Source organism: Pecten maximus, chromosome 7, assembly GCF_902652985.1.
Source record: "Pecten maximus chromosome 7, xPecMax1.1, whole genome shotgun sequence".
NCBI classification, from domain to species: Eukaryota; Metazoa; Mollusca; class Bivalvia; order Pectinida; family Pectinidae; genus Pecten; species Pecten maximus.
In genome coordinates this window covers 15,786,939-15,814,132 of record NC_047021.1, presented here as the reverse complement: position 1 = coordinate 15,814,132, position 27,194 = coordinate 15,786,939, and the positions used below count along the sequence as shown (strand labels likewise).

The 27,194-nt window shown below is 41.7% G+C and overlaps 2 protein-coding genes across 2 annotated transcripts; one reads left to right on the top strand and one right to left on the bottom strand.

The window, feature by feature from the left end:
- The first annotated feature begins 6,301 nt into the window (after window positions 1-6,301).
- On the top strand, window positions 6,302-10,347 carry LOC117331746 (caveolin-1-like). The gene is made up of 3 exons (XM_033890614.1): window positions 6,302-6,819; window positions 8,567-8,803; window positions 9,852-10,347. Exons 1-3 carry the CDS (start codon window positions 6,589-6,591, stop codon window positions 10,188-10,190), a joined length of 807 nt encoding a protein of 268 aa, XP_033746505.1. The 5' UTR covers window positions 6,302-6,588; the 3' UTR covers window positions 10,191-10,347.
- A 5,209-nt stretch (window positions 10,348-15,556) lies between these two features.
- On the bottom strand, window positions 15,557-17,535 carry LOC117331743 (caveolin-1-like). The gene is made up of 2 exons (XM_033890611.1): window positions 17,381-17,535; window positions 15,557-16,220 (listed from the first exon to the last, which is right to left on the bottom strand). The coding sequence occupies exons 1-2, from the start codon at window positions 17,441-17,443 to the stop codon at window positions 15,894-15,896; spliced, it is 390 nt and encodes a 129-aa protein (XP_033746502.1). The 5' UTR covers window positions 17,444-17,535; the 3' UTR covers window positions 15,557-15,893.
- Between the last annotated feature and the right edge of the window lie 9,659 nt (window positions 17,536-27,194).

The following is a 27,194-nucleotide window of genomic DNA, read 5'->3' as shown; positions in this document are numbered from 1 at the left end:
TTTTTTTAAAAGATAAGTATGATAATGTCATGTTAAAATAAACTTTAATACGGCCGTCTTCTGTGTTACAGGTGGAGTTTGAAGACGTGTTTGCCGAACCGTACGGCACGCACAGCGCCGAGTGTATCTGGAAGGTGACGTTCGTCTGTTACAGATGTACGAAGACCTGTTGTTACAATCTGTGCGCTATCTTTACTGGCATATTCGTGGCGTTCTACTGGGGCTTGGAGTTTGCGGTGCTGACGTATACGCACGTGTGGTGCTGCACACCAGGCATGCGCATGTTTATTATTCAATGCAATCAATGTCAGAAATGCTTCGGGACGATTATAAACTGTTTTCTGGCACCTGTTTGTGAATCTTGTGGGTTATTCTTCAGCAACATAGCCGTAGCACACCATGGAGCTCCGCCAATGCCAATACCTGAGAAAAAGTAGTTCTGGATCTACGGCGCATTTATAAGTATTAATCCGCCAAAACATTATGACGCTATCTGCTGACATTCATGGTTGAATGTGCCTTATTTACCTAAGACGTGGGATCGCACACGACACTGATATCTGATATCAGACAGTGTGGGTTATTTTCCGAGATTACATGAAGATGACACAATTGTGATATGATATCTTTTATTTCTTCCCTAACTTTACAGAGGTATATCAGTAAATGCGGTGAGAGTATGAGACAGTAAGACAATGTCACATATATACAGGGCAGTAGGTTATCAATGTAACACAGAGAGATAACAAGCCATACGCGTAAGGTTTAATGTGTATTACATGTAAACAAAATGTCCAATAAAACATTAACATGACCATTTAAAACAACTTTTGTGTCTTGGTTTTGGTGAACTATGGTCAGATATTGAATTACTTCATATTGACTATACAGACATAAGGCTAGTTAAATATATCAGCATCTTCAACATCTTCCTCATATTATTTCTGGGTTAACCCAAACAAAGTAAATACAATACAAAAAATAAACAATGCCATATAAAAACTATACAATTTTAAACAATACTAGATTAAACAAGGGAAGGTTAAAACAATACCAGGTTAAGCAACACAAAGTCAAAGCAATGCAAGATTAAAACTATAGAATGTTGAAAAATACAATGTTAAACAATGCAAAGTTAAAACAATACCAGGTTAAACGGCTCTTCGTTGAAACAATACCAGGTTAAAACATTATAAGGTTAAAACAATACTAGGTTAAAACAATGCAAGGTTAAAACAATACCAGGTTAAACGGCTCTTGGTTGAAACAATACTAGGTTAAAACATTATAAGGTTAAAACAATGCAAGGTTAAACGATACAAGGTTAAAACATCACTAGGCTAAAACAATACAAGGTTAAACGATACTACATTGTAGGTTAAAACAATACCAGTTAAACGACACAAGTTGAAATCAATATCAGGTTTAATGAAAACGAGGTAAAAACGATACTAGGTTAAAAGAATACAAGGTTAAAACATTACTTGGTTAAACGATACAAGTTGATATCAATACCAGGTTAAATGAAAACGAGGTAAAAACGATACTAGGTTAAAAGAATACAAGGTTAAAACATACTTGGTTAAACGATACAAGCTGATATCAATACTAGGTTAAACAATACAAAGCTGAAACAATACTAGGTAAAACGATACTAGGTTAAAGCAATACAAGGTTAAAAGAATACAAGGTTTAAACAATACCAAGTCAAACGATGCTGGGTTGAAACCACACAAGGTTAAACGATACAATTTGAAAGCAATACCAGGTTAAAACAATACTTGGTAAAACAATACTATGCTAAACGATACCAGGTTAAAACAATACAAGATTAAAACAATACCAGATTGGAACTGTGTACGCTTAAAACAATATGATGTTAAAAAAATATAGTGTTATAACAATACTGGACTAGGCACAATTAACAACGTATTAGACTATGAAGTATCCTTACTACATCTCCATTTGATATTGACTACATGCAGGGGCAAACAGAATGTAACTATTTCAATATAAGCTGCTGAGTTAAACATCTCTGGTCAGTATCACAAATCGCCCGTAGTCACACTTTATCGGTATTCTAAACTCGGCTATATCAGTCATATTATCAGCTAACACTTAATTGACTGATTAATATAATATCAGAAAGGTCCATGGATCATGTGTATCAGATAAACCAATTTGTAGCAAGAGATTGAATTTGGTAAACAATCTGAGTCATGTCAATATGTACATATAGATTATGATAAATAAACGTAGACCATATTTATTTCTGGTACTTCATATTATCATTTAATGTCACTTGTGTATAATTACCTTACACATAAACAAACTGAACCTCCTGTACACACAGACCCACTCTACATCCAGTACAAACAGACCCACTCTACCTCCTGTACACACAGACCAACTCTACATCCTGTACACACAGACCCACTCTACATCCTGTACACACAGAATCACTCTACATCCTGTACACACAGACCAACTCTACATCCTGTACACACAGAATCACTCTACATCCTGTACACACAGACCAACTCTACATCCTGTACACACAGACCAACTCTACATCCTGTATACACAGACCAACTCTACATCCTGTACACACAGACCAACTCTACATCCTGTACACACAGAATCACTCTACATCCTGTACACACAGACCAACTCTACATCCTGTACACACAGAATCACTCTACATCCTGTACACACAGACCAACTCTACATCCTGTACACACAGAATCACTCTACATCCTGTACACACAGACCAACTCTACATCCTGTACACACAGACCAACTCTACATCCTGTATACACAGACCAACTCTACATCCTGTACACACAGACCAACTCTACATCCTGTACACACAGAATCACTCTACATCCTGTACACACAGACCAACTCTACATCCTGTACACACAGACCAACTCTACATCCTGTACACACAGACCAACTCTACATCCTGTACACACAGACCCACTCTACCTCCTGTACACACAGACCAACCCTAAATCCTGTACACACAGACAAACTCTACCTCATGTACACACAGACCCACTCTACATCCTGTACACACAGACCAACTCTACATCCTGTACACACAGACCAACTCTACATCCTGTACACACAGACCCACCCTAAATCCTGTACACACAGACAAACTCTACCTCATGTACACACAGACCAACTCTACATCCTGTACACACAGACCAACTCTACATCCTGTACACACAGACCCACTCTACATCCTGTACACACAGACCAACTCTACATCCTGTACACACAGACCCACTCTACATCCTGTACACACAGACCCACTCTAAATCCTGTACACACAGACCCACTCTACCTCATGTACACACAGACCCACTCTACATCCTGTACACACAGACCAACTCTACATCCTGTACACACAGACCAACTCTACATCCTGTACACACAGACCATCTTTACCTCCTGTACACACAGACCAACTCTACCTCCTGTACACACAGACCAACTCTACATCCTGTACACACAGACCAACTCTACATCCTGTACACACAGACCCACTCTACATCCTGTACACACAGACCCACTCTACATCCTGTACACACACACCCACTCTACATCCTGTACACACAGACCAACTCTACATCCTGTATACACAGACCCACTCTACATCCTGTACACACAGACCAACTCTACATCCTGTACACACAGACCAACTCTACATCCTGTACACACAGACCAACTCTACATCCTGTACACACAGACCCACTCTACATCCTGTACACACAGACCAACTCTACATCCTGTACACACAGACCCACTCTACATCCTGTACACACAGACCCACTCTACATCCTGTACACACAGACCAACTCTACATCCTGTACACACAGACCAACTCTACATCCTGTACACACAGACCAACTCTACATCCTGTACACACAGACCCACTCTACATCCTGTACACACAGACCCACTCTACATCCTGTACACACAGACCAACTCTACCTCCTGTACACACAGACCCACTGTACCTCCTGTACACACAGACCCACTCTACATCCTGTATACACAGACCCACTCTACATCATGTACACACAGACCACTCTACCTCCTGTACACACAGACCCACTCTACCTCCTGTACACACACACCAACTCTACATCCTGTACACACAGACCCACTCTACCTCCTGTACACACAGACCAACTCTACATCCTGTACACACAGACCCACTCTACATCCTGTACACACAGACCAACTCTACATCCTGTACACACAGACCCACTCTACCTCCTGTACACACACACACACTCTACATCCTGTATACACAGACCACTTTACCCCCTGTACACACAGACCCACTCTACATCCTGTACACACAGACCCACTCTACATCCTGTACACACAGACCCACTCTACCTCCTTTACACACACACCCACTCTACCTCCTGTACACACAGACCCACTTTACCTCCTGTACACACAGACCCACTCTACATCCTGTACACACAGACCCACTCTACATCCTGTACACACAGACCCACTCTACCTCCTGTATACACAGACCCACTCTACCTCCTGTATACACAGACCTACTCTACCTCCTGTATACACAGACCCACTCTACATCCTGTATACACAGACCTACTCTACATCCTGTACACACAGACCCACTCTATATCCTGTACACACAGACCCACTCTATATCCTGTACACACAGACCCACTCTATATCCTGTACACACAGACCCACTCTACATCCTGTACACACACACCAACTCTACATCCTGTACACACAGACCCACTCTACATCCTGTACACACAGACCCACTCTACCTCCTGTACACACACACCCACTCTACATCCTGTACACACAGACCCACTCTACATCCTGTACACACAGACCCACTCTACATCCTGTACACACAGACCCACTCTATATCCTGTACACACAGACCCACTCTACCTCCTGTATACACAGACCCACTCTACCTCCTGTATACACAGACCCACTTTACCCCCTGTACACACAGACCCACTCTACATCCTGTACACACAGACCCACTCTATATCCTGTATACACAGACCCACTCTACCTCCTGTATACACAGACCCACTCTACCTCCTGTATACACAGACCCACTCTACCTCCTGTACACACAGACCCACTCTACCTCCTGTATACACAGACCCACTCTACCTCCTGTACACACAGACCCACTCTACCTCCTGTATACACAGACCCCCTCTACATCCTGTACACACAGACCCACTCTACATCCTGTGCACAAAGACCAACTCTACATCCTGTACACACAGATCCACTCTACATCCTGTAGACACAGACCCACTTTACCTCCTGTACACACAGACCAACTCTACATCCTGTACACACAGACCCACTCTAAATCCTGTACACACAGACAAACTCTACCTCATGTACACACAGACCCACTCTACATCCTGTACACACAGACCAACTCTACATCCTGTACACACAGACCCACTCTATATCCTGTACACACAGACCCACTCTACCTCCTGTATACACAGACCCACTCTACCTCCTGTATACACAGACCCACTCTACCTCCTGTACACACAGACCCACTCTACCTCCTGTACACACAGACCCACTCTACCTCCTGTATACACAGACCCACTCTACCTCCTGTACACACAGACCCACTCTACCTCCTGTATACACAGACCACTTCTACATCCTGTACACACAGACCATCTTTACCTCCTGTACACACAGACCCACTCTACCTCCTGTACACACAGACCCACTCTACCTCCTGTACACACAGACCCACTCTACCTCCTGTATACACAGACCAACTCTACCTCCTGTACACACAGACAAACTCTACCTCATGTACACACAGACCCACTCTTCATCCTGTACACACAGACCCACTCTACATCCTGTATACACAGACCCACTCTACCTCCTGTACACACAGACCCACTCTATATCCTGTGCACACAGACCCACTCTACCTCCTGTACACACAGACCTACTCTACCTCCTGTATACACAGACCCACTCTACCTCCTGTACACACAGACCCACTCTACCTCCTGTACTCGCACACCATCTTCACCTGTAACCAATCTGTACAGTAACTTTTGCTAACACAACACCTTTACGTTAGGTACAAGTCCAGTAAGATGAACACAGTCGTTACTTTATAATTATTTAGGACATGTTAAGGTAGCCACTGGACGCTGAGTGGACGATTATCGCACTATCTATACAGAATGTATGTAAAGGAGTAACCTTATCACACGAGATCTCTCAGGCAGGTACTGTCCCCTTGTACACTGGTCGTGGAGGTATATGCACGTCTGTGTATACATACAATGTCGTGTACATGTACAGTGTATCTGACAAGGGATGGAAGTCCATCTCACTGGAAGTCTTAGTTACAGCGTTCTCCGATATACAGTACACTCGAGCCGCCTCTGATATCCGGCTCAACAAGTACAGGGAAATATTAATGCTAGCGGTGTTCACTGTGCCTTTTGCGTTCTGGACCGCGTTACCAAACAGATACCCATTTAAAGATTTATAAAGTACAAAACAATGGCGGATAATAGTCCACAAAGAAGTGATGACGAGGGAAATAATCCTAGGGAAGAGGAAGATAGAGGTCAAGGTCAGACACAGGAGTCACCGATTAAGCCGTCGTCAAGGTCAGCTTCTATGACATCAGCGGGTTCCAACGCTTCGAAATCATCCTTCCGTAAGGAAACTAGACCACCGGAAGTTCACAGAGCAGCGCCACCTATACCCGTATCCGTAAGGACATCAAAGGTATACGCATGTAAAATGTACCGGACTGTTGTGCTATGATGTTTGAACATGTCGTCTAGTTTCCCTCGTAGGCATGGTAACTAATAGTCTGTAATGTAAATAGTTGGTATGGAAGGATCACTAAGTTAGTTCATTACTGTATGGAACGCCAAATTAACATATATTCAATTAATTGAACCTATCTTCAAATAATTGAAGATAGGTTCAATTCAATTAAAAATAGGTTCAATTCAATTAGAGATAGGTTCATTTCAATTAGAGATAGGTTCAATTCAATTGAAGATAGGTTCAATTTAACTAAAGATATGTTCAATTCAAGTGTACCTATCTTTAAATTATTAAAGATAGGTACAAATAATTGGACCTATCTTCAATTAAATTGAACCTATCTTCAAATAATTGAATATCATGTTAATTTGGCGTTCCATATTACCAACACGTGATGAATGTACAAGTTTTGAGACTTATCTATCAAGTTAAGAAATCAATCGTTAAAACAATAAGCATTCGACATTATTACTTTAGTATGTGTTAGTAACATATCTTATTGATTTATTCATATAAACACGGCGGATTCTAAAATGGCGGCGCACATACCAAACATTTAAAACAAGCCTATTCTATGTATATTTGTATGTTAATTAATGTCAATATTGTCTGATATATATACTACGATGGGTCCTGTACATAAGCACCCATAGCTCGTCATATCATCAGCTGGGATTACTTTAACGGAAACTTTCAAGCATTATTAAATTAGTTGATTCACCAAGTAATCACAGCCAATACTAGTTTAAAACACATCGCAGGCTATTTGTAGCAGCGCATGCCAACATGCGAAAATATTACAACATTATAGTATTTCATGAACGCCGCCATTTGAAAAATCCTTGCTCTCTGTCAACTGTATAATGTAGTCTTGTTATGTTCGAGGGTGGGTACTCAGAATAGTCGACCACGGCAAACTAATTCGGTACGTTGTATCTTTACTGTAAGGAAAGGGAACGCACTGTATTAAAATTTGCCGACTGATTTCGTACTTTCAACCGGGGTTTAAATGTAAAATAAAAGTAAAACATTGTTTTGGCTCTCTCTCTCTCTCTCTCTCTCTCCCTCTCTCTCTCTCTCTCTCTCTCTCTCTCTCTCTCTCTCTCTCTCTCTCTCTCTCTCGACTTGACATATGTAAGTTTATTTCCTTAGAGTACCTGTTACACATTGAGCTGGTATTAACTAACGCTCCTTTAATCTACATTACAAACCCCACAAACATGGACTCGGCTGATATCAATTTTCCACAGATGATATGGAGTCTAGAATGTGCTATGAGCTCAGGTTACCCGCACGTTATCATATAATCTAATATTGGTTGTAACAAGCATTTATTTTTTATTCGCTTAAGATTGATGTTATGAGCCTTAAAAGACGTCGCCGTTTCTAACGTCGCTTTTGATTGGCTGATGTAACAGCCTAATAATTTCTAAAAGAAATGAGTCAATCAGTAATAGTGGATTTCTCCAGGAATTGTAATCCACAGGGACTGTGATCCACTGGGACTGTGATCCACGGGGACTGTGATCCAAGGGGATTGTAATCCATGGGGGTTGTAATTGGGATTGTGATGTTGGATATTTTCATGTTATATGCTCCATGACACAAAATAAATTCTATCTAATCCTTTAAAACATCCATAGGCATGCACTAAATCACGTGAGCGTCTGTAATAAGGTATATGTATGATTGTTGGCAGTACGATAACACGTATGATATCACGTATGATGACATTACCCTGAACGAGGGCGTCCATCGTCAGGAACAACAACAACAACCCAGCCCGCCGACCCAGGCCTCCCTCACGCCGACGACAGTGCCTCCAACCCCTACCCCTAAACCTCGAGCCAGTGCTTCCCAATACAGCAATGAGCCTGTCATCCCTCATATTGATCTCTCGGACAGGGACCCAACACGCATGAACGACGACGTGAAGGTGAGTAACGACACAGAGTGTATCTCGTAAGTCACTGTTCAATATAATATATATAACCATTATCTTGTGGAGGTGAGTAATGACACAGAGTGTATCTCGTAAGTCACTGTTCAATATAATATATATAACCATTATCTTGTGGAGGTGAGTAAGACACAGAGTGTATCTCGTAAGTCACTGTTCAATATAATATATATAACCATTATCTTGTGGAGGTGAGTAACGACACAGAGTATATCTCGTAAGTCACTGTTCAATATAATATTTATAACCATTATCTTGTGAAGGTGAGTAACGACATTTCGTAAGTCACTGTTCAATATAATATATATAACCATTATCTTGTGGAGGTAAGTAACGAAATCTCGTAAGTCACTCTTCAATATAATATATATAACCAATATCTTGTAGCATTGGTTGAAAATTTGAAATAAAATTTATAATAACTGACCATCTTCCATGAAATGAAAGGGATTGGATTTCATTACATTCCAGTCGTGTACGTGTAAGTGTTGGAGTAGAAATGAGATAGATTCAGATTCAGATTCAGATATGTTTATTAGAGTGTCACGTATTGATACATAAAATATACATAAAATACAAGCATCATTTCATTAAAAACGTTAAAATGCATCAACACCCAGCCACATTTGGCTTATGAGACACTACTACAGTAAAATCTTGAGTGTCAATTAATATTAAGACTTATTGATAAAAAGTTTTGGCTTCTTTGGTACATATCAAACAATAACCTGGCGACATCTTTTTGCAAATTATCTTCTTTCATAAGAAATATTAATTTATCTTTGATGTTTAAAGCATTAAAATTCTGTAAATTAGCTTCTGCTTTATTAAAAACTAAAAGTCTCAAGTCAGAGTAAAAATCGCAATCAATAAAAAAGTGGGTTTCATCCTCAACATGATTTGATGTACAATATATATGTAAGTGTTGGAGTAGAAATGAGATAGATAGGGTAATCAAATTGTGTGTCACCAAATGTATTGTCACTTCAAGTGGTAAAAATATACGTTCTATATCGTTATACAGGTGGATTTTGATGACCTGTTCGCCGAACCTGATGGCGCTCACAGTATCGATTGTGTATGGCAGAATAGTGCCCTTGTTTTCACAAGAACTAAGTTCTGGTGCTACAGAATCCTAACCGCCATTTTTGCAATCCCTTGTGCGTTCTGTTGGGGCATCAGTTTCGCTTGCCTCACGTGCGGCTTTGTGTGGAACGTTCGACCAATGATCAGGCGTTACGCTATAGAAATAATCCCTTGTGCTCAGATATGGAGAATATTCATAGAGGCAATAATAAGTCCCATATTTGAATCTTGCGGAAAGATATTCAGTGGAATTATAATAACGATGAAGAAAGAGTGAAGAGGCTTGTATAACTACGCCAAACACAATCCGCTTGATGTCATGCGACTAATATTTACACTTATATGCAGTATCCAAACTTGTATAAAATGTTTACAGTTGAATATGATTTTTTTTCTTAATAATAAAACGCCATCATATCGGAATTGTGTATGTATTATGGGTGTTCGGATTATAGTTTTATTTCAATATACAGTGAAACCTCACTTAACGACCACCTCAGAATTACATTCTAAATGACATATCGACGCCGAAAACGTCATTAGAGTTACCAAAGGATGGACTTGCCTGGCTGAAAAGGTCATTTAAGTCACCAAATGAAGGACTTGCCTGGCTGAAAAGGTCATTTAAGTCACCAAATGATGGACATACCCGACAGAAAAGTTATTGTTGTATTTCATTTACTAAAGGACTGTGGGAGAATCAGAATATATGACATGTTATCATGACCAGGGATGGGAGAGAAACAGAATATCGGACGTGTTATCATGACCAGGGATGGGAGAGTAACAGAATATATGACATGTTATCATGACCAGGAAAGGGAGAGTAACAGAATATCTGACATGTTATCATGACCAGGGATGGGAGAGAAACAGAATATCTGACATGTTATCATGACCAGGGATGGGAAAGAAACAGAATATCTGACATGTTATCATGACCAGGGATGGGAGAGAAACAGAATATCTGGCATGTTATCATGACCAGGGATGGGAAAGAAACAGAATATCTGACATGTTATCATGACCAGGGATGGGAAAGAAACAGAATATCTGACATGTTATCATGACCAGGGATGGGAAAGAAACAGAATATCTGACATGTTATCATGACCAGAGATGGGAGAGAAACAGAATATATGACAAGTTATCATGACCAGGGATGGGAGAGTAACAGAATATCGGACGTGTTATCATGACCAGGGATGGGAGAGAAACAGAATATCTGACATGTTATCATGACCAGGGATGGGAGAGAAACAGAATATCGGACGTGTTATCATGACCAGGGATGGGAGAGAAACAGAATATCTGACATGTTATCATGACCAGGGATGGGAAAGAAACAGAATATCTGACATGTTATCATGACCAGAGATGGGAGAGAAACAGAATATATGACAAGTTATCATGACCAGGGATGGGAGAGTAACAGAATAACGGACGTGTTATCATGACCAGGGATGGGAGAGAAACAGAATATCTGACATGTTATCATGACCAGAGATGGGAGAGAAACAGAATATCTGGCATGTTATCATGACCAGGGATGGGAGAGAAACAGAATATCTGACATGTTATCATGACCAGGGATGGGAAAGAAACAGAATATCTGACATGTTATCATGACCAGAGATGGGAGAGAAACAGAATATATGACAAGTTATCATGACCAGGGATGGGAGAGTAACAGAATATCGGACGTGTTATCATGACCAGGGATGGGAGAGAAACAGAATATCTGAAATGTTATCATGACCAGGGAAGGGAGAGTAACAGAATATCTGACATGTTATCATGACCAGGGATGGGAGAGATACAGAATATCTGGCATGTTATCATGACCAGGGATGGGAGAGAAATAGAATATCTGATATGTTATCATGACCAGGGATTGGAACTCTTTGTAATCAAAAGCTTAAGTTCTCGATTAGGTAACTCACCCCAGGAATTTCGAGGTTAAAGGTGAAATGTTAATTAACTTCTATAACCGAGTCTCCAACAGGCTTCGGCAGAAATAACAATAACGATAACATGATTTAAAATATTGTCATCATATGTCTTTTTTGTGTGTGTTTGTGTTCATTTATTTGAGAGCCAGATTCATTTCAACAAATTTTACTGACGTTCGATGGTATAAGTCAAAAGGATCGAATAACAGGCCAAGCCCATATGAATTTCTCCTACGGTGGCAGGTGGATCGTATAAATTTAAATATTAGATATATAAATTTACTTAAATGTATAATTACATGTATAACAAACATTGAAGGGAGGTAACTCAAACATAAACATTTACACATCATTCATACATTTTGATTATATATTCAATATAAACAATATCTATAATAATCGGTTATTGACAGGCATTGACCAAAAGTCCATGTGCATTTATACACAGATCATGTCTGTCAAAACTCTAAGCGAAAATAATATTATACATGTATATGATTGTAAGATTATATTATAAATTGTCAGAAAAATCAAGCAAACAATTTTTGAACAGACCTTATACTTCACATATATACAACAGACTTAGCATACTCACATTTGACCAATGAGGACGGAGGGATCTTTCAGGACATTTTATCTGTATATGTAACAAAAAATGAATGTATAAAGTATAAGGTGTAATATGGTATAATATTAATATAATACAATGTAATATTAATATAATATAATATCATGGCTTATATATTTCAAGCACATACAGATTAAAGCGTCTCGATTTACCGATGAACAATTGAACATCATTTAGTATTTGTATGTTTACAAGTTTATCACCGTCAGGGCAACCTTGCAAGAAAGTGTTAATATTAGAATGATTATGATTTGCATAACTATATATAAACTATCTACTGAAGTAAACAGAGAATGTCTAATATCCTTATACCTAGGACATTCAAAGAAATAATGTGACGCAGTTCCGTTTTCAATATCACAGGCACAGGTGGGAGAGTTTAATAAATGAATCGTTAAATAAATCAAAATTTAGGTTGCTACATGAATTTCTAAGTTGACAAATAATGATATAGGCCTTTCTATTTCCTTCAAATTAAAAAAAATGCAGTGATTCACATTCATCATTAATATTATTATCAAGTTTGCAATTAAAAGCTGCCAGAGAAGAAGAGTTGAAGAGGTCAGGATTAGCATTGTTAGTTGTGCGGCACATTAGGGGGAAGAATCTGTCAAAATAATTGTTAGTTCTGCCTAGAGGAGGATAAGTATTGGGGTGACAGTCCATGAAGTATTGTGTACATCATTATATATTTCTTCTATCTGACAGAGATTCCCAGCCAATTTCTTCATATAATTTAATGTGCGATGTTCCTGATCTGAGTCCTGTTATGATTCTAATCATTGTTTTGTCAGATGACATTCGGAGCCCATCGTCATTTTCTACGAAAGTAACGGCGAGGTGTTCCGACTGGTGAGGTGGCCGCCAAAAGTCGTCGTTTCTGACAATTGATCAAAATTTCATTAAATGCGTACGAGTTGCCTCCCCTACACCCTACACTCGCTAAAGTCTCGTTATCGAATTGTTTATCGTGGTTACGAGCACCTGTTTGATCAGGCGTAGCCAGTTTGGCCACTGTCCAGTTCGTTCGGACTTGTTGTAATTAGCTCTATTTAAGGTAATAGTATTGGCTGTATTGTTACAGCTATTGAAAATCCGTGTAAGCTTTACTTCAGTAGGACAGTTATTTACAATTCGATTGTATAGTCAACCAGCAATCTACCACCGACTTTTTTGAATGAGTTTAAAACATGCGCACAAATAACACATTTATCGGGAAATAGATAAATAGATACAAGTATTGTCGAGATATGAAATCACATCACGGTTCGTCCTCCTAAGACAGTGATGTTATAGGGACCAAAAGTATGAGAATCCAGAAAGCCAGCAACATGTTCTTTAGATATAAAGTATTTTGTAGATCACTATAGGTAATTTTGTTCTTATCGCGTAAGGTGATATAAACGCAATGTAATGCAGATATATGTACTCCGTTAAATGGAGACACTACATTGAGGTATCATTGAAATGTTTTGATTAAATTTCGCTTTATAATTCAATCTTAATGAACTTTGAACGTAATTGTGGATATTGCCATTGAGTTTCAATAACTCTGGGAATGATATGGATACGCTGAGGTACGAACCAATCAACGAAAGTGATAGCACATTGCACTCGGGTATTTATGGTGATCTATATCAAATGCATGGGGTTTTTTTCTTTCTTTTTATATATATATATTTTTTAGTAAATATAAACTGAATCAAATGCCAATTCTGATTTCACTTTAAAACTCGAAAAAAAACTATGTCAAAGTTTGTTGATTGACAGAACTATTTTTTTACGAATGATATGATAGTAAATGTCAAATTTCGATACAGAAAAATGAGATGCTTAAATAATTGTAATTGTTTTAAAATAATAATAATAATAATCAAACATCTCAAGTCGATGTTCTTATGAAATGTGTATTATAAAGATCGTTTTTGTTAGAGTGATTAGTCAAAAGTATTAAAAAAAAAACAAAAACAGCAAACCATTGTCTTCCAATGTGATTTAAGTTTTTAGCGTTTGTGTTTCAAAAAATACCCATGGTTCCTAACTTTATATTGTGTATTGAAACTTCAATTTGAATAGAAAATTCCAATGTAATTGTGTCAATATGCTATTGTTATGAGTGGTCATTGCATTCACTGGTCACCATAAACAATCTCGGAATGTTGTTGGCGACTGGCCGTGTTGTTAAGGGTCAACATTAATCCTAATTAGGGTAACTATACACACGAGCCGGTGGCTTTTGTTGACAAACCGGTCAGTTACTTTAAGTGTTGAATACTTTGGCCAGGAATCAATTAACACAGAGTGTCTGCATATTACGGTGGGTCCAAGCTTTTGTTTACTTTACAGCTTGGACTCCTGGGAGTGACAATTGCGCTCTTCGGACAGGTACTAACTCGTCCCCTGACGTCCGAGTAACGGCAAATTCTACTCGATACTCCATACCAACATTGACGTCATTCATTCAGTCATAGGACAATATGTAAGGACACCCACTCCTTTTCGATTTTTCTTGTAAAATAACATCTCGGAAGTTCTCTGAAAATTGAGTCTTGTTTTGAGGTAAACAAAATGTTAGAATTTTGAGAAGTCGTGTCTCCATTATAACTGTCAGCTGTTACAACTGCTAAAGGTCTTCTTTTTTTTCAAAATAAAAATTCAGGTTCAATTGTTGTTTAGTTCTCAGAATTTGATTTAAACTATTGATAAAATAAGTTTAAATGTATTATAATCTGCGAATATCCTATCGAAAATTCCATTCACTGAGGAACAAAATTAAACCTGAATTTTAAGAATATTAAGTTAAGAATGTTCTCAGAATAAATGATTTTGTTTTACTGTGGTCAAAATGTCACTTAATACACACACGAGTGGTATTGCTGAAATAAAGGAAAAGTTCATCGGGACATTTCCTTACTCTCAACAAGGTTTTCACGTGTGACCAGTCTGTTCACAGTGGTATCCAGTAAAAGGATAGTCCTACTGTTCAAAAGATCATAAATCTGGTTTCAAAAATTAAATCAAAATGTTACAAACTGCTTAGATATAAATGATAAGAAGATTGAGTATAATTACATATATACAAATTTATTTCCTTTCATGATGTCGTAAAATGACAGAACAATGTTAACAATCGCCACGTGTAACATCACTATGGACACAGGTAAACAATCGAGTTCTATCCAGTTGTAAAAATGTCCGACGTCCGGTCGAAAAACCATCATTATTATGCGTCTCTATTGCGAGAGTTAAATATATCACAGATAAGATTGGTACGCACAAGGAGGTATTCCAGTTTTCCGTTTGAAGTCCTGCTGCTTTGATAGAGGATATAGTCTGCACGTTAATTTCTGAACTGAATGTTAAGTTAATCATTAAAATAAACCTACAGTCAGCCTCCTCCTCATTTCTTAAAATGGACGAAGATTCCACCACATGCCTCCGTACATGGTACTATGCAGCAGTTGATAAGGAGAGTGTACATCTTCTGGCAGAGGCCACAGTTGATCTCGCAGACCTTCATGCATGGTGTGATGAACCAGATGTGGTAGAAAGCAATGTAGGCGAACTCACAGCCCCATTCCGCCGCAATACAGATTCCACAGAAGAGAGTTAGAAGCTTGTAGCAAAGTCCCTTCCAGCACTCGAAACATGTGTAGGACAGCTTCCAGACGCAGTCGATACTGTGGGTACCATCGGGCTCACCAAGGACATCGTTGAACAGAAGAGTCTAGAAAAAATAGCAGAAAGGTGTTCGTTAAAATCGAAAACAAATAACTTAATCTTCATATTCGATTTTAAATGTCACTTTTAAACTTTGGTGAAAGGCGAATTTCCTGTTTGGTAACCTAGCAACAAGATGCATGTAAACACACAAACTCACTGGGACTTGGTTGGGCGAAAGATTCGTGATGGAATCGTTCTCGAATTTTACATTACAAATATTAAAACAATAACTCTGGAGTCATTGTCAAGTAACCGACACAGAGTTGTTACGTTTGTCGAGTATTATAATGTCTTTAAAAACATCAGACAAGAAGCGAAATTTAATTTAATTTAAAAGTCTTTCTATTCAGAACATTAGTAATGTTATAGACCTCCTAGCCTGGTCTAGCGACTCTAGGTGTGTGAGTAATGTTATAGACCTCCTAACCCGGTCTAGCGACTCTAGGTGTGTGAGTAATGTTATAGATCTCCTAACCTGGTCTAGCGACTCTAGGTGTGTGAGTAATGTTATAGATCTCCTCACCTGGTCTAGCGACTCTAGGTGTGTGAGTAATGTTATAGATCTCCTAACCCGGTCTAGCGACTCTAGGTGTGTGAGTAATGTTATAGACCCCCTAACCCGGTCTAGCGACTCTAGGTGTGTGAGTAATGTTATAGACCTCCTAACCTGGTCTAGCGACTCTAGGTGTGTGAGTAACGTTATAGACCTCCTAACCTGGTCTAGCGACTCTAGGTGTGTGAGTAATGTTATAGACCTCCTAACCTGGTCTAGCGACTCTAGGTGTGTGAGTAATGTTATAGACCTCCTAACCTGGTCTAGCGACTCTAGGTGTGCGAGTAATGTTATAGACCACCTAACTTGGTCTACCGACTCTAGGTGTGTGAGTAATGTTATAGACCTCCTAACCTGGTCTACCGACTCTAGGTGTGTGAGTAATGTTATAGACCTCCTAACCTGGTCTAGCGGTTTCGGTTAACAGTCTTTTCCAACAAAACACATTTATTAGATGTACATAATGTATTCTAAATGCATTGGGAATGCTTGTTATTTAAGCGCATCGACACCTTCTTTTTCAATCTAAAATACCTTTTTACACGAACAAAATGCTATATTTCTAAATCAAATAAATATTGGTAAAAAAAAAAAAAACATAAAAAACTTACCCCCAAATGGTTGTTAAGTCCATTGGGATCCCTGGCAACTAAATCAACCTGATCGTCAGACATTGTGTTTGATGGTGCCTAGTATAAGCGATGTGAAGCTTGTGAGTTCTGTATTCGGACTAACCTTCAGCGGTCAAACATATCTATAATACTTACTGCCCTCTGGTTGCATAGTGACACGAGTCAATTTCAACCAATCAAATTCTAGACTGACCACTTAGTTGCCGTAGTGGACTATATTGATAAAGCGTAAATATTAGGATCAACATTTAAATCAATTTACATTGCTTTAGGGCTGGACATTAGAAGGACATGGTCAATATGTGTTATTGGCCACTGCATTGATTGTCAAAGGAATAATTTAAACAGGTCCTAATGTTTTGTAGTGTTGTTTGGAAACGGGGGCTAAATATAACGACTGTCCATATACAAGTTAAGTACTGTTGGTACACGAGAATTTCTGTTTTTAAGTCTGTTAACATAGTTCTGTAGGTCTGACCCTTATTTTATAGGAAGGAGTCTAGCCAATGACAAAAACAGTTTAGGTATTCTCCTCCTGTTCGTACATTCCGTCGACACTTGTTGGTATCTTTTAAAGCATTAAGACTGTCCCAGAACAACAAGTCTCCCGATTTTTATCCTGATGTAAACAAACCACTTCGGTACTCTCGGCCTCGCCGACTTGACTATGCTAGACCTATTTTATCTCTCCAAGCATTGGTTTCTGTCAATTTTACTGAGCAATGTTTTCATTTTAACGTATGATTTTAAACCTATTTACATAACTGCAAATTGTTAACAAAAATAGCAATTCATTGGAAATAACTAGACTAGTCAGAGAGGTATCTATAGTTAAGTGTTAAATTGATGTTGAAATTTTATGTTTACACCAAGGACAAATCATACGTCCCCTGGCTGATATTGAATATCATCGATGACAACATAAATAAAAGTCTGGACAGATGAGCGTTTTAGATCAAATCCGGTACAAAACGGTTCATTGTCTATCCCATTACGTCACAACACACCCGTGTCCATGGGAAGTGTTCAGTTGTTTACGAGAGTAATTAAGTGTTATGTGGTGAGGGTACTGGCATACTAGGAAAGCCACCACAGAATACACATCAGTATACATACAATAATACTAGTTAGACTTCACATTACTTAAATCATTCGAACTGTCACTCGTAAATATATCATGAGTATATGTCAATGGTTCAGTCATGATATCGATGTGTGATCGTATCGCCCATACCAATGGGAATTGTCATTAAAGGTATCATCATATCGCCCATACCAATGGGAATTGTCATTAAAGGTATCATCATATCGCCCATACCAATGGGAATTGTCATTAAAGGTATCATCATATCGCCCATACCAATGGGAATTGTCATTAAAGGTATCATCAAGTCAAGGTACCTTAAATCTAGGGTATCATCAATTTCTCGTCAAAGGAGTAGTATCCCTCGTCATATACCGGTATTTATAGTCCGGTACATCGTATCCCCTGTCATATACCGGTATTTATAGTCCGGTACATCGTATCCCTCGTCATATACCGGTATTTATAGTCCGGTACATCGTTTCCCTCGTCATGTACCAGTATTTATAGTCCGGTTAATCGTACCCCTCGTCATGTACCGGTATTTATAGTCCGGTACATTGACCACTCGTCATGTACCGGTATTTATAGTCCGGTACATCGTTTCCCTCGTCATGTACCGGTATTTATAGTCCGGTACATCGTACCCCTCGTCATGTACCGGTATTTATAGTCCGGTACATCGTATCCCTCGTGATGTACCGGTATTTATAGTCCGGTACATCGTTTCCCTCGTCATGTACCGGTATTTATAGTCCGGTTAATCGTACCCCTCGTCATGTACCGGTATTTATAGTCCGGTACATTGACCACTCGTCATGTACCGGTATTTATAGTCCGGTACATCGTTTCCCTCGTCATGTATCGGTATTTATAGTCCGGTACATCGTACCCCTCGTCATGTACCGGTATTTATAGTCCGGTACATCGTACCCCTCGTCATGTACCGGTATTTAAAGTCCGGTACATCGTATCCCTCGTCATGTACCGGTATTTATAGTCCGGTACATCGTACCCCTCGTCATGTACCGGTATTTATAGTCCGGTACATCGTACCCCTCGTCATGTACCGGTATTTAAAGCCCGGTACATCGTATCCCTCGTCATGTACCGGTATTTATAGTCCGGTTCATCGTACCCCTCGTCATGTACCGGTATTTATAGTCCGGTACATCGTACCCCTCGTCATGTACCGGTATTTATAGTCCGGTACATCGTATCCCCCGTCATGTACCGGTATTTATAGTCCGATACATCGTACCCCTCGTCATGTACCGGTATTTATAGTCCGGTACATCGTACCCCTCGTCATGTACCGGTATTTATAGTCCGGTACATCGTACCCCTCGTCATGTACCGGTATTTATAGTCCGGTACATCGTATCCCTCGTCATGTACCGGTATTTATAGTCCGGTACATCGTATCCCCCGTCATGTACCAGTATTTATAGTCCGGTACATCGTATCCCCCGTCATGTACCGGTATTTATAGTCCGGTACATCGTATCCCCCGTCATGTACCGGTATCTATAGTCCGGTTCATCGTACCCCTCGTCATGTACCGGTATTTATAGTCCGGTACATCGTACCCCTCGTCATGTACCGGTATCTATAGTCCGGTTCATCGTACCCCTCGTCATGTACCGGTATTTATAGTCCGGTACATCGTACCCCTCGTCATGTACCGGTATTTATAGTCCGGTACATCGTACCCCTCGTCATGTACCGGTATTTATAGTCCGATACATCGTACCCCTCGTCATGTACCGGTATTTATAGTCCGGTACATCGTATCCCCCGTCATGTACCGGTATTTATAGTCCGGTACATCGTACCCCTCGTCATGTACCGGTATTTATAGTCCGGTACATCGTACCCCTCGTCATGTACCGGTATCTATAGTCCGGTTCATCGTACCCCTCGTCATGTACCGGTATTTATAGTCCGGTACATCGTACCCCTCGTCATGTACCGGTATCTATAGTCCGGTTCATCGTACCCCTCGTCATGTACCGGTATTTATAGTCCGGTACATCGTACCCCTCGTCATGTACCGGTACTTATAGTCCGGTACATCGTACCCCTCGTCATGTACCGGTATTTATAGTCCGGTACATCGTATCCCTCGTCATATACCGGTATTTATAGTCCGGTACATCGTACCCCTCGTCATGTACCGGTATTTATAGTCCGGTACATCGTATCCCTCGTCATGTACCGGTATTTATAGTCCGATACATCGTACCCCTCGTCATGTACCGGTACTTATAGTCCGGTACACCGAACCCCTCGTCATGTACCGTTATTTATAGTCCGGTACATCGTACTCCTCGTCATGTACCGGTATTTATAGTCCGGTACATCGTACCCCTCGTCATGTACCGGTATTTATAGTCCGGTACATCGTACCCCTCGTCATGTACAGGTATCTATAGTCCGGTACATCGTACCCCTCGTCATGTACCGGTATTTATAGTCCGATACATCGTACCCCTCGTCATGTACCGGTATCTATAGTCCGGTACATCGTATCCCCCGTCATGTACCGGTATTTATAGTCCGGTACATCGTATCCCCCGTCATGTACCGGTGCTTATAGTCCGGTACATCGTATCCCCCGTCATGTACCGGTATTTATAGTCCGGTACATCGTATCCCCCGTCATGTACCAGTATTTATAGTCCGGTACATCGTACCACCCGTCATGTACCGGTATTTATAGTCCGGTACATCGTATCCCCCGTCATGTACCAGTATTTATAGTCCGGTACATCGTACCCCTCGTCATGTACCGGTATTTATAGTCCGGTACATCGTACCCCTCGTCATGTACCAGTATTTATAGTCCGGTACATCGTACCCCTCGTCATGTACCGGTATCTATAGTCCGGTACATCGTATCCCCCGTCATGTACCGGTATTTATAGTCCGGTACATCGTATCCCTCTTCATGTACCGGTATTTATAGTCCGGTTAATCGTACCCCTCGTCATGTACCGGTATTTATAGTCCGGTACATCGTATCCCCCGTCATGTACCGGTATTTATAGTCCGGTACATCGTACCCCTCGTCATGTACCGGTATTTATAGTCCGGTACATCGTATCCCCCGTCATGTACCGGTATTTATAGTCCGGTACATCGTATCCCCCGTCATGTACCGGTATTTATAGTCCGGTACATCGTACCCCTCGTCATGTACCGGTATTTATAGTCCGGTACATCGTACCCCTCGTCATGTACCGGTATTTATAGTCCGGTACATCGTATCCCCCGTCATGTACCAGTATTTATAGTCCGGTACATCGTATCCCCCGTCATGTACCGGTATTTATAGTCCGGTACATCGTATCCCCCGTCATGTACCGGTATCTATAGTCCGGTTCATCGTACCCCTCGTCATGTACCGGTATTTATAGTCCGGTACATCGTACCCCTCGTCATGTACCGGTATCTATAGTCCGGTTCATCGTACCCCTCGTCATGTACCGGTATTTATAGTCCGGTACATCGTACCCCTCGTCATGTACCGGTATTTATAGTCCGGTACATCGTACCCCTCGTCATGTACCGGTATTTATAGTCCGATACATCGTACCCCTCGTCATGTACCGGTATTTATAGTCCGGTACATCGTATCCCCCGTCATGTACCGGTCTTTATAGTCCGGTACATCGTACCCCTCGTCATGTACCGGTATTTATAGTCCGGTACATCGTACCCCTCGTCATGTACCGGTATCTATAGTCCGGTTCATCGTATCCCTCGTCATGTACCGGTATTTATAGTCCGGTACATCGTACCCCTCGTCATGTACCGGTACTTATAGTCCGGTACACCGTACCCCTCGTCATGTACCGTTATTTATAGTCCGGTACATCGTACCCCTCGTCATGTACCGGTATTTATAGTCCGGTACATCGTACCCCTCGTCATGTACCGGTATTTATAGTCCGGTACATCTTACCCCTCGTCATGTACCGGTATCTATAGTCCGGTACATCGTACCCTCGTCATGTACCGGTATTTATAGTCCGGTACATCGTACCCCTCGTCATGTACCGGTATCTATAGTCCGGTACATCGTATCCCCCGTCATGTACCGGTATTTATAGTCCGGTACATCGTATCCCCCGTCATGTACCAGTATTTATAGTCCGGTACATCGTACCACCCGTCATGTACCGGTATTTATAGTCCGGTACATCGTATCCCCCGTCATGTACCAGTATTTATAGTCCGGTACATCGTACCCCTCGTCATGTACCGGTATTTATAGTCCGGTACATCGTACCCCTCGTCATGTACCAGTATTTATAGTCCGGTACATCGTACCCCTCGTTATGTACCGGTATCTATAGTCCGGTACATCGTATCCCTCGTCATGTACCGGTATTTATAGTCCGGTTAATCGTACCCCTCGTCATGTACCGGTATTTATAGTCCGGTACATCGTATCCCCCGTCATGTACCGGTATTTATAGTCCGGTTAATCGTACCCCTCGTCATGTACCAGTATTTATAGTCCGGTACATCGTATCCCCCGTCATGTACCGGTATCTATAGTCCGGTTCATCGTACCCCTCGTCATGTACCGGTATTTATAGTCCGGTACATCGTACCCCTCGTCATGTACCGGTATCTATAGTCCGGTTCATCGTACCCCTCGTCATGTACCGGTATTTATAGTCCGGTACATCGTACCCCTCGTCATGTACCGGTATTTATAGTCCGGTACATCGTACCCCTCGTCATGTACCGGTATTTATAGTCCGATACATCGTACCCCTCGTCATGTACCGGTATTTATAGTCCGGTACATCGTACCCCTCGTCATGTACCGGTATCTATAGTCCGGTTCATCGTATCCCTCGTCATGTACCGGTATTTATAGTCCGGTACATCGTACCCCTCGTCATGTACCGGTACTTATAGTCCGGTACACCGTACCCCTCGTCATGTACCGTTATTTATAGTCCGGTACATCGTACCCCTCGTCATGTACCGGTATTTATAGTCCGGTACATCGTACCCCTCGTCATGTACCGGTATCTATAGTCCGGTACATCGTACCCTCGTCATGTACCGGTATTTATAGTCCGGTACATCGTACCCCTCGTCATGTACCGGTATCTATAGTCCGGTACATCGTATCCCCCGTCATGTACCGGTATTTATAGTCCGGTACATCGTATCCCCCGTCATGTACCGGTGCTTATAGTCCGGTACATCGTATCCCCCGTCATGTACCGGTGCTTATAGTCCGGTACATCGTATCCCCCGTCATGTACCAGTATTTATACTCCGGTACATCGTACCACCCGTCATGTACCGGTATTTATAGTCCGGTACATCGTATCCCCCGTCATGTACCAGTATTTATAGTCCGGTACATCGTACCCCTCGTCATGTACCGGTATTTATAGTCCGGTACATCGTACCCCTCGTCATGTACCAGTATTTATAGTCCGGTACATCGTACCCCTCGTTATGTACCGGTATCTATAGTCCGGTACATCGTATCCCCCGTCATGTACCGGTATTTATAGTCCGGTACATCGTATCCCTCGTCATGTACCGGTATTTATAGTCCGGTTAATCGTACCCCTCGTCATGTACCGGTATTTATAGTCCGGTACATCGTATCCCCCGTCATGTACCGGTATTTATAGTCCGGTTAATCGTACCCCTCGTCATGTACCGGTATTTATAGTCCGGTTAATCGTACCCCTCGTCATGTACCGGTATCTATAGTCCGGTACACCGTACCCCTCGTCATGTACCGGTATCTATAGTCCGGTACATCGTACCCCTCGTCATGTACCGGTATTTATAGTCCGGTACATCGTATCCCTCGTCATGTACCGGTATTTATAGTCCGGTACATCGTATCCCTCGTCATGTACCGGTATCTATAGTCCGGTACACCGTACCCCTCGTCATGTACCGGTATCTATAGTCCGGTACATCGTACCCCTCGTCATGTACCGGTATCTATAGTCCGGTACATCGTATCCCTCGTCATGTACCGGTATTTATAGTCCGGTACATCGTACCCCTCGTCATGTACCGGTATTTATAGTCCGGAACATCGTATCCCTCGTCATGTACCGGTATTTATAGCCAGTACATCGTACCCCTCGTCATGTACCGGTATTTATAGTCCGGTACATCGTACCCCTCGTCATGTACCGGTATCTATAGTCCGGTACATCGTACCCTTCGTCATGTACCGGTATTTATAGTCCCGTTCATCGTATCCCCCGTCATGTACCGGTATTTATAGTCCGGTACATCGTACCACTTGTCATATACCGGTATTTATAGTCCGGTACATCGTATCTCTCGTCATGTACCGGTATTTATAGTCCGGTACATCGTACCCCTCGTCATGTACCGGTATCTATAGTCCGGTACATCGTATCCCTCGTCATGTACCGGTACTTATAGTCCGGTACATCGTACCCCTCGTCATGTACCGGTATTTATAGTCCGGTACATCGTATCCCTCGTCATGTACCGGTATTTATAGTCCGGTACATCGTACCCCTCGTCATGAACCGGTACTTATAGTCCGGTACACCGTACCCCTCGTCATGTACCGTTATTTATAGTCCGGTACATCGTACCCCTCGTCATGTACCGGTATTTATAGTCCGGTACATCGTACCCCTCGTCATGTACCGGTATTTATAGTCCGGTACATCGTACCCCTCGTCATGTACCGGTATCTATAGTCCGGTACATCGTACCCCTCGTCGTGTACCGGTATTTATAGTCCGGTACATCGTACCCCTCGTCATGTACCGGTATCTATAGTCCGGTACATCGTATCCCCCGTCATGTACCGGTATTTATAGTCCGGTACATCGTATCCCCCGTCATGTACCGGTGCTTATAGTCCGGTACATCGTATCCCCCGTCATGTACCGGTATTTATAGTCCGGTACATCGTATCCCCCGTCATGTACCAGTATTTATAGTCCGGCACATCGTACCACCCGTCATGTACCGGTATTTATAGTCCGGTACATCGTATCCCCCGTCATGTACCAGTATTTATAGTCCGGTACATCGTACCCCTCGTCATGTACCGGTATTTATAGTCCGGTACATCGTACCCCTCGTCATGTACCAGTATTTATAGTCCGGTACATCGTACCCCTCGTTATGTACCGGTATCTATAGTCCGGTACATCGTATCCCCCGTCATGTACCGGTATTTATAGTCCGGTACATCGTATCCCTCGTCATGTACCGGTATTTATAGTCCGGTTAATCGTACCCCTCGTCATGTACCGGTATTTATAGTCCGGTACATCGTTTCCCCCGTCATGTACCGGTATTTATAGTCCGGTTAATCGTACCCCTCGTCATGTACCGGTATTTATAGTCCGGTTAATCGTACCCCTCGTCATGTACCGGTATCTATAGTCCGGTACACCGTACCCCTCGTCATGTACCGGTATCTATAGTCCGGTACATCGTACCCCTCGTCATGTACCGGTATTTATAGTCCGGTACATCGTATCCCTCGTCATGTACCGGTATTTATAGTCCGGTACATCGTATCCCTCGTCATGTACCGGTATCTATAGTCCGGTACACCGTACCCCTCGTCATGTACCGGTATTTATAGTCCGGTACATCGTACCCCTCGTCATGTACCGGTATTTATAGTCCGGTACATCGTATCCCTCGTCATGTACCGGTATTTATAGTCCGGTACATCGTACCCCTCGTCATGTACCGGTATTTATAGTCCGGTACATCGTATCCCTCGTCATGTACCGGTATTTATAGCCAGTACATCGTACCCCTCGTCATGTACCGGTATTTATAGTCCGGTACATCGTACCCCTCGTCATGTACCGGTATTTATAGTCCGGTACATCGTACCCTTCGTCATGTACCGGTATTTATAGTCCCGTTCATCGTATCCCCCGTCATGTACCGGTATTTATAGTCCGGTACATCGTACCACTTGTCATATACCGGTATTTATAGTCCGGTTAATCGTACCCCTCGTCATGTACCGGTATTTATAGTCCGGTACATCGTACCCCTCGTCATGTACCGGTATTTATAGTCCGGTACATCGTTTCCCTCGTCATGTACCGGTATTTATAGTCCGGTACATCGTACCACTCGTCATGTACCGGTATTTATAGTCCGGTACATCGTTTCCCTCGTCATGTATCGGTATTTATAGTCCGGTACATCGTACCCCTCGTCATGTACCGTTATTTGAGTCCGGTACATCGTACCACTTGTCATATACCGGTATTTATAGTCCGGTACATCGTACCACTTGTCATATACCGGTATTTATAGTCCGGTACATCGTATCTCTCGTCATGTACCGGTATTTATAGTCCGGTACATCGTACCCCTCGTCATGTACCGATATCTATAGTCCGGTACATCGTATCCCTCGTCATGTACCGGTATTTATAGTCCGGTACATCGTATCCCTCGTCATGTACCGGTATTTATAGTCCGGTACATCGTACCCCTCGTCATGTACCGGTATTTATAGTCCGGTACATCGTACCCCTCGTCATGTACCGGTATTTATAGTCCGGTACATCGTATCCCCCGTCATGTACCGGTATTTATAGTCCGGTACATCGTACCCCTCGTCATGTACCGGTATTTATAGTCCGGTACATCGTACCACTCGTCATGTACCGGTATTTATAGTCCGGT

Excerpts from the sequence above, each read along its gene's own strand:
- LOC117331746 (XM_033890614.1), top strand. The coding sequence starts at position 6,589 with ATGGCGGATAATAGTCCACAAAGAAGTGATGACGAGGGAAATAATCCT. Across the intron at positions 6,820-8,566 it reads TATCCGTAAGGACATCAAAG|TACGATAACACGTATGATAT; the intron begins GTATACGCATGT and ends GATTGTTGGCAG. Across the intron at positions 8,804-9,851 it reads GCATGAACGACGACGTGAAG|GTGGATTTTGATGACCTGTT; the intron begins GTGAGTAACGAC and ends ATCGTTATACAG.
- LOC117331743 (XM_033890611.1), bottom strand. The coding sequence starts at position 17,443 with ATGTCTGACGATCAGGTTGATTTAGTTGCCAGGGATCCCAATGGACTT. Across the intron at positions 16,221-17,380 it reads GACTTAACAACCATTTGGGG|ACTCTTCTGTTCAACGATGT; the intron begins GTAAGTTTTTTA and ends TATTTTTTCTAG.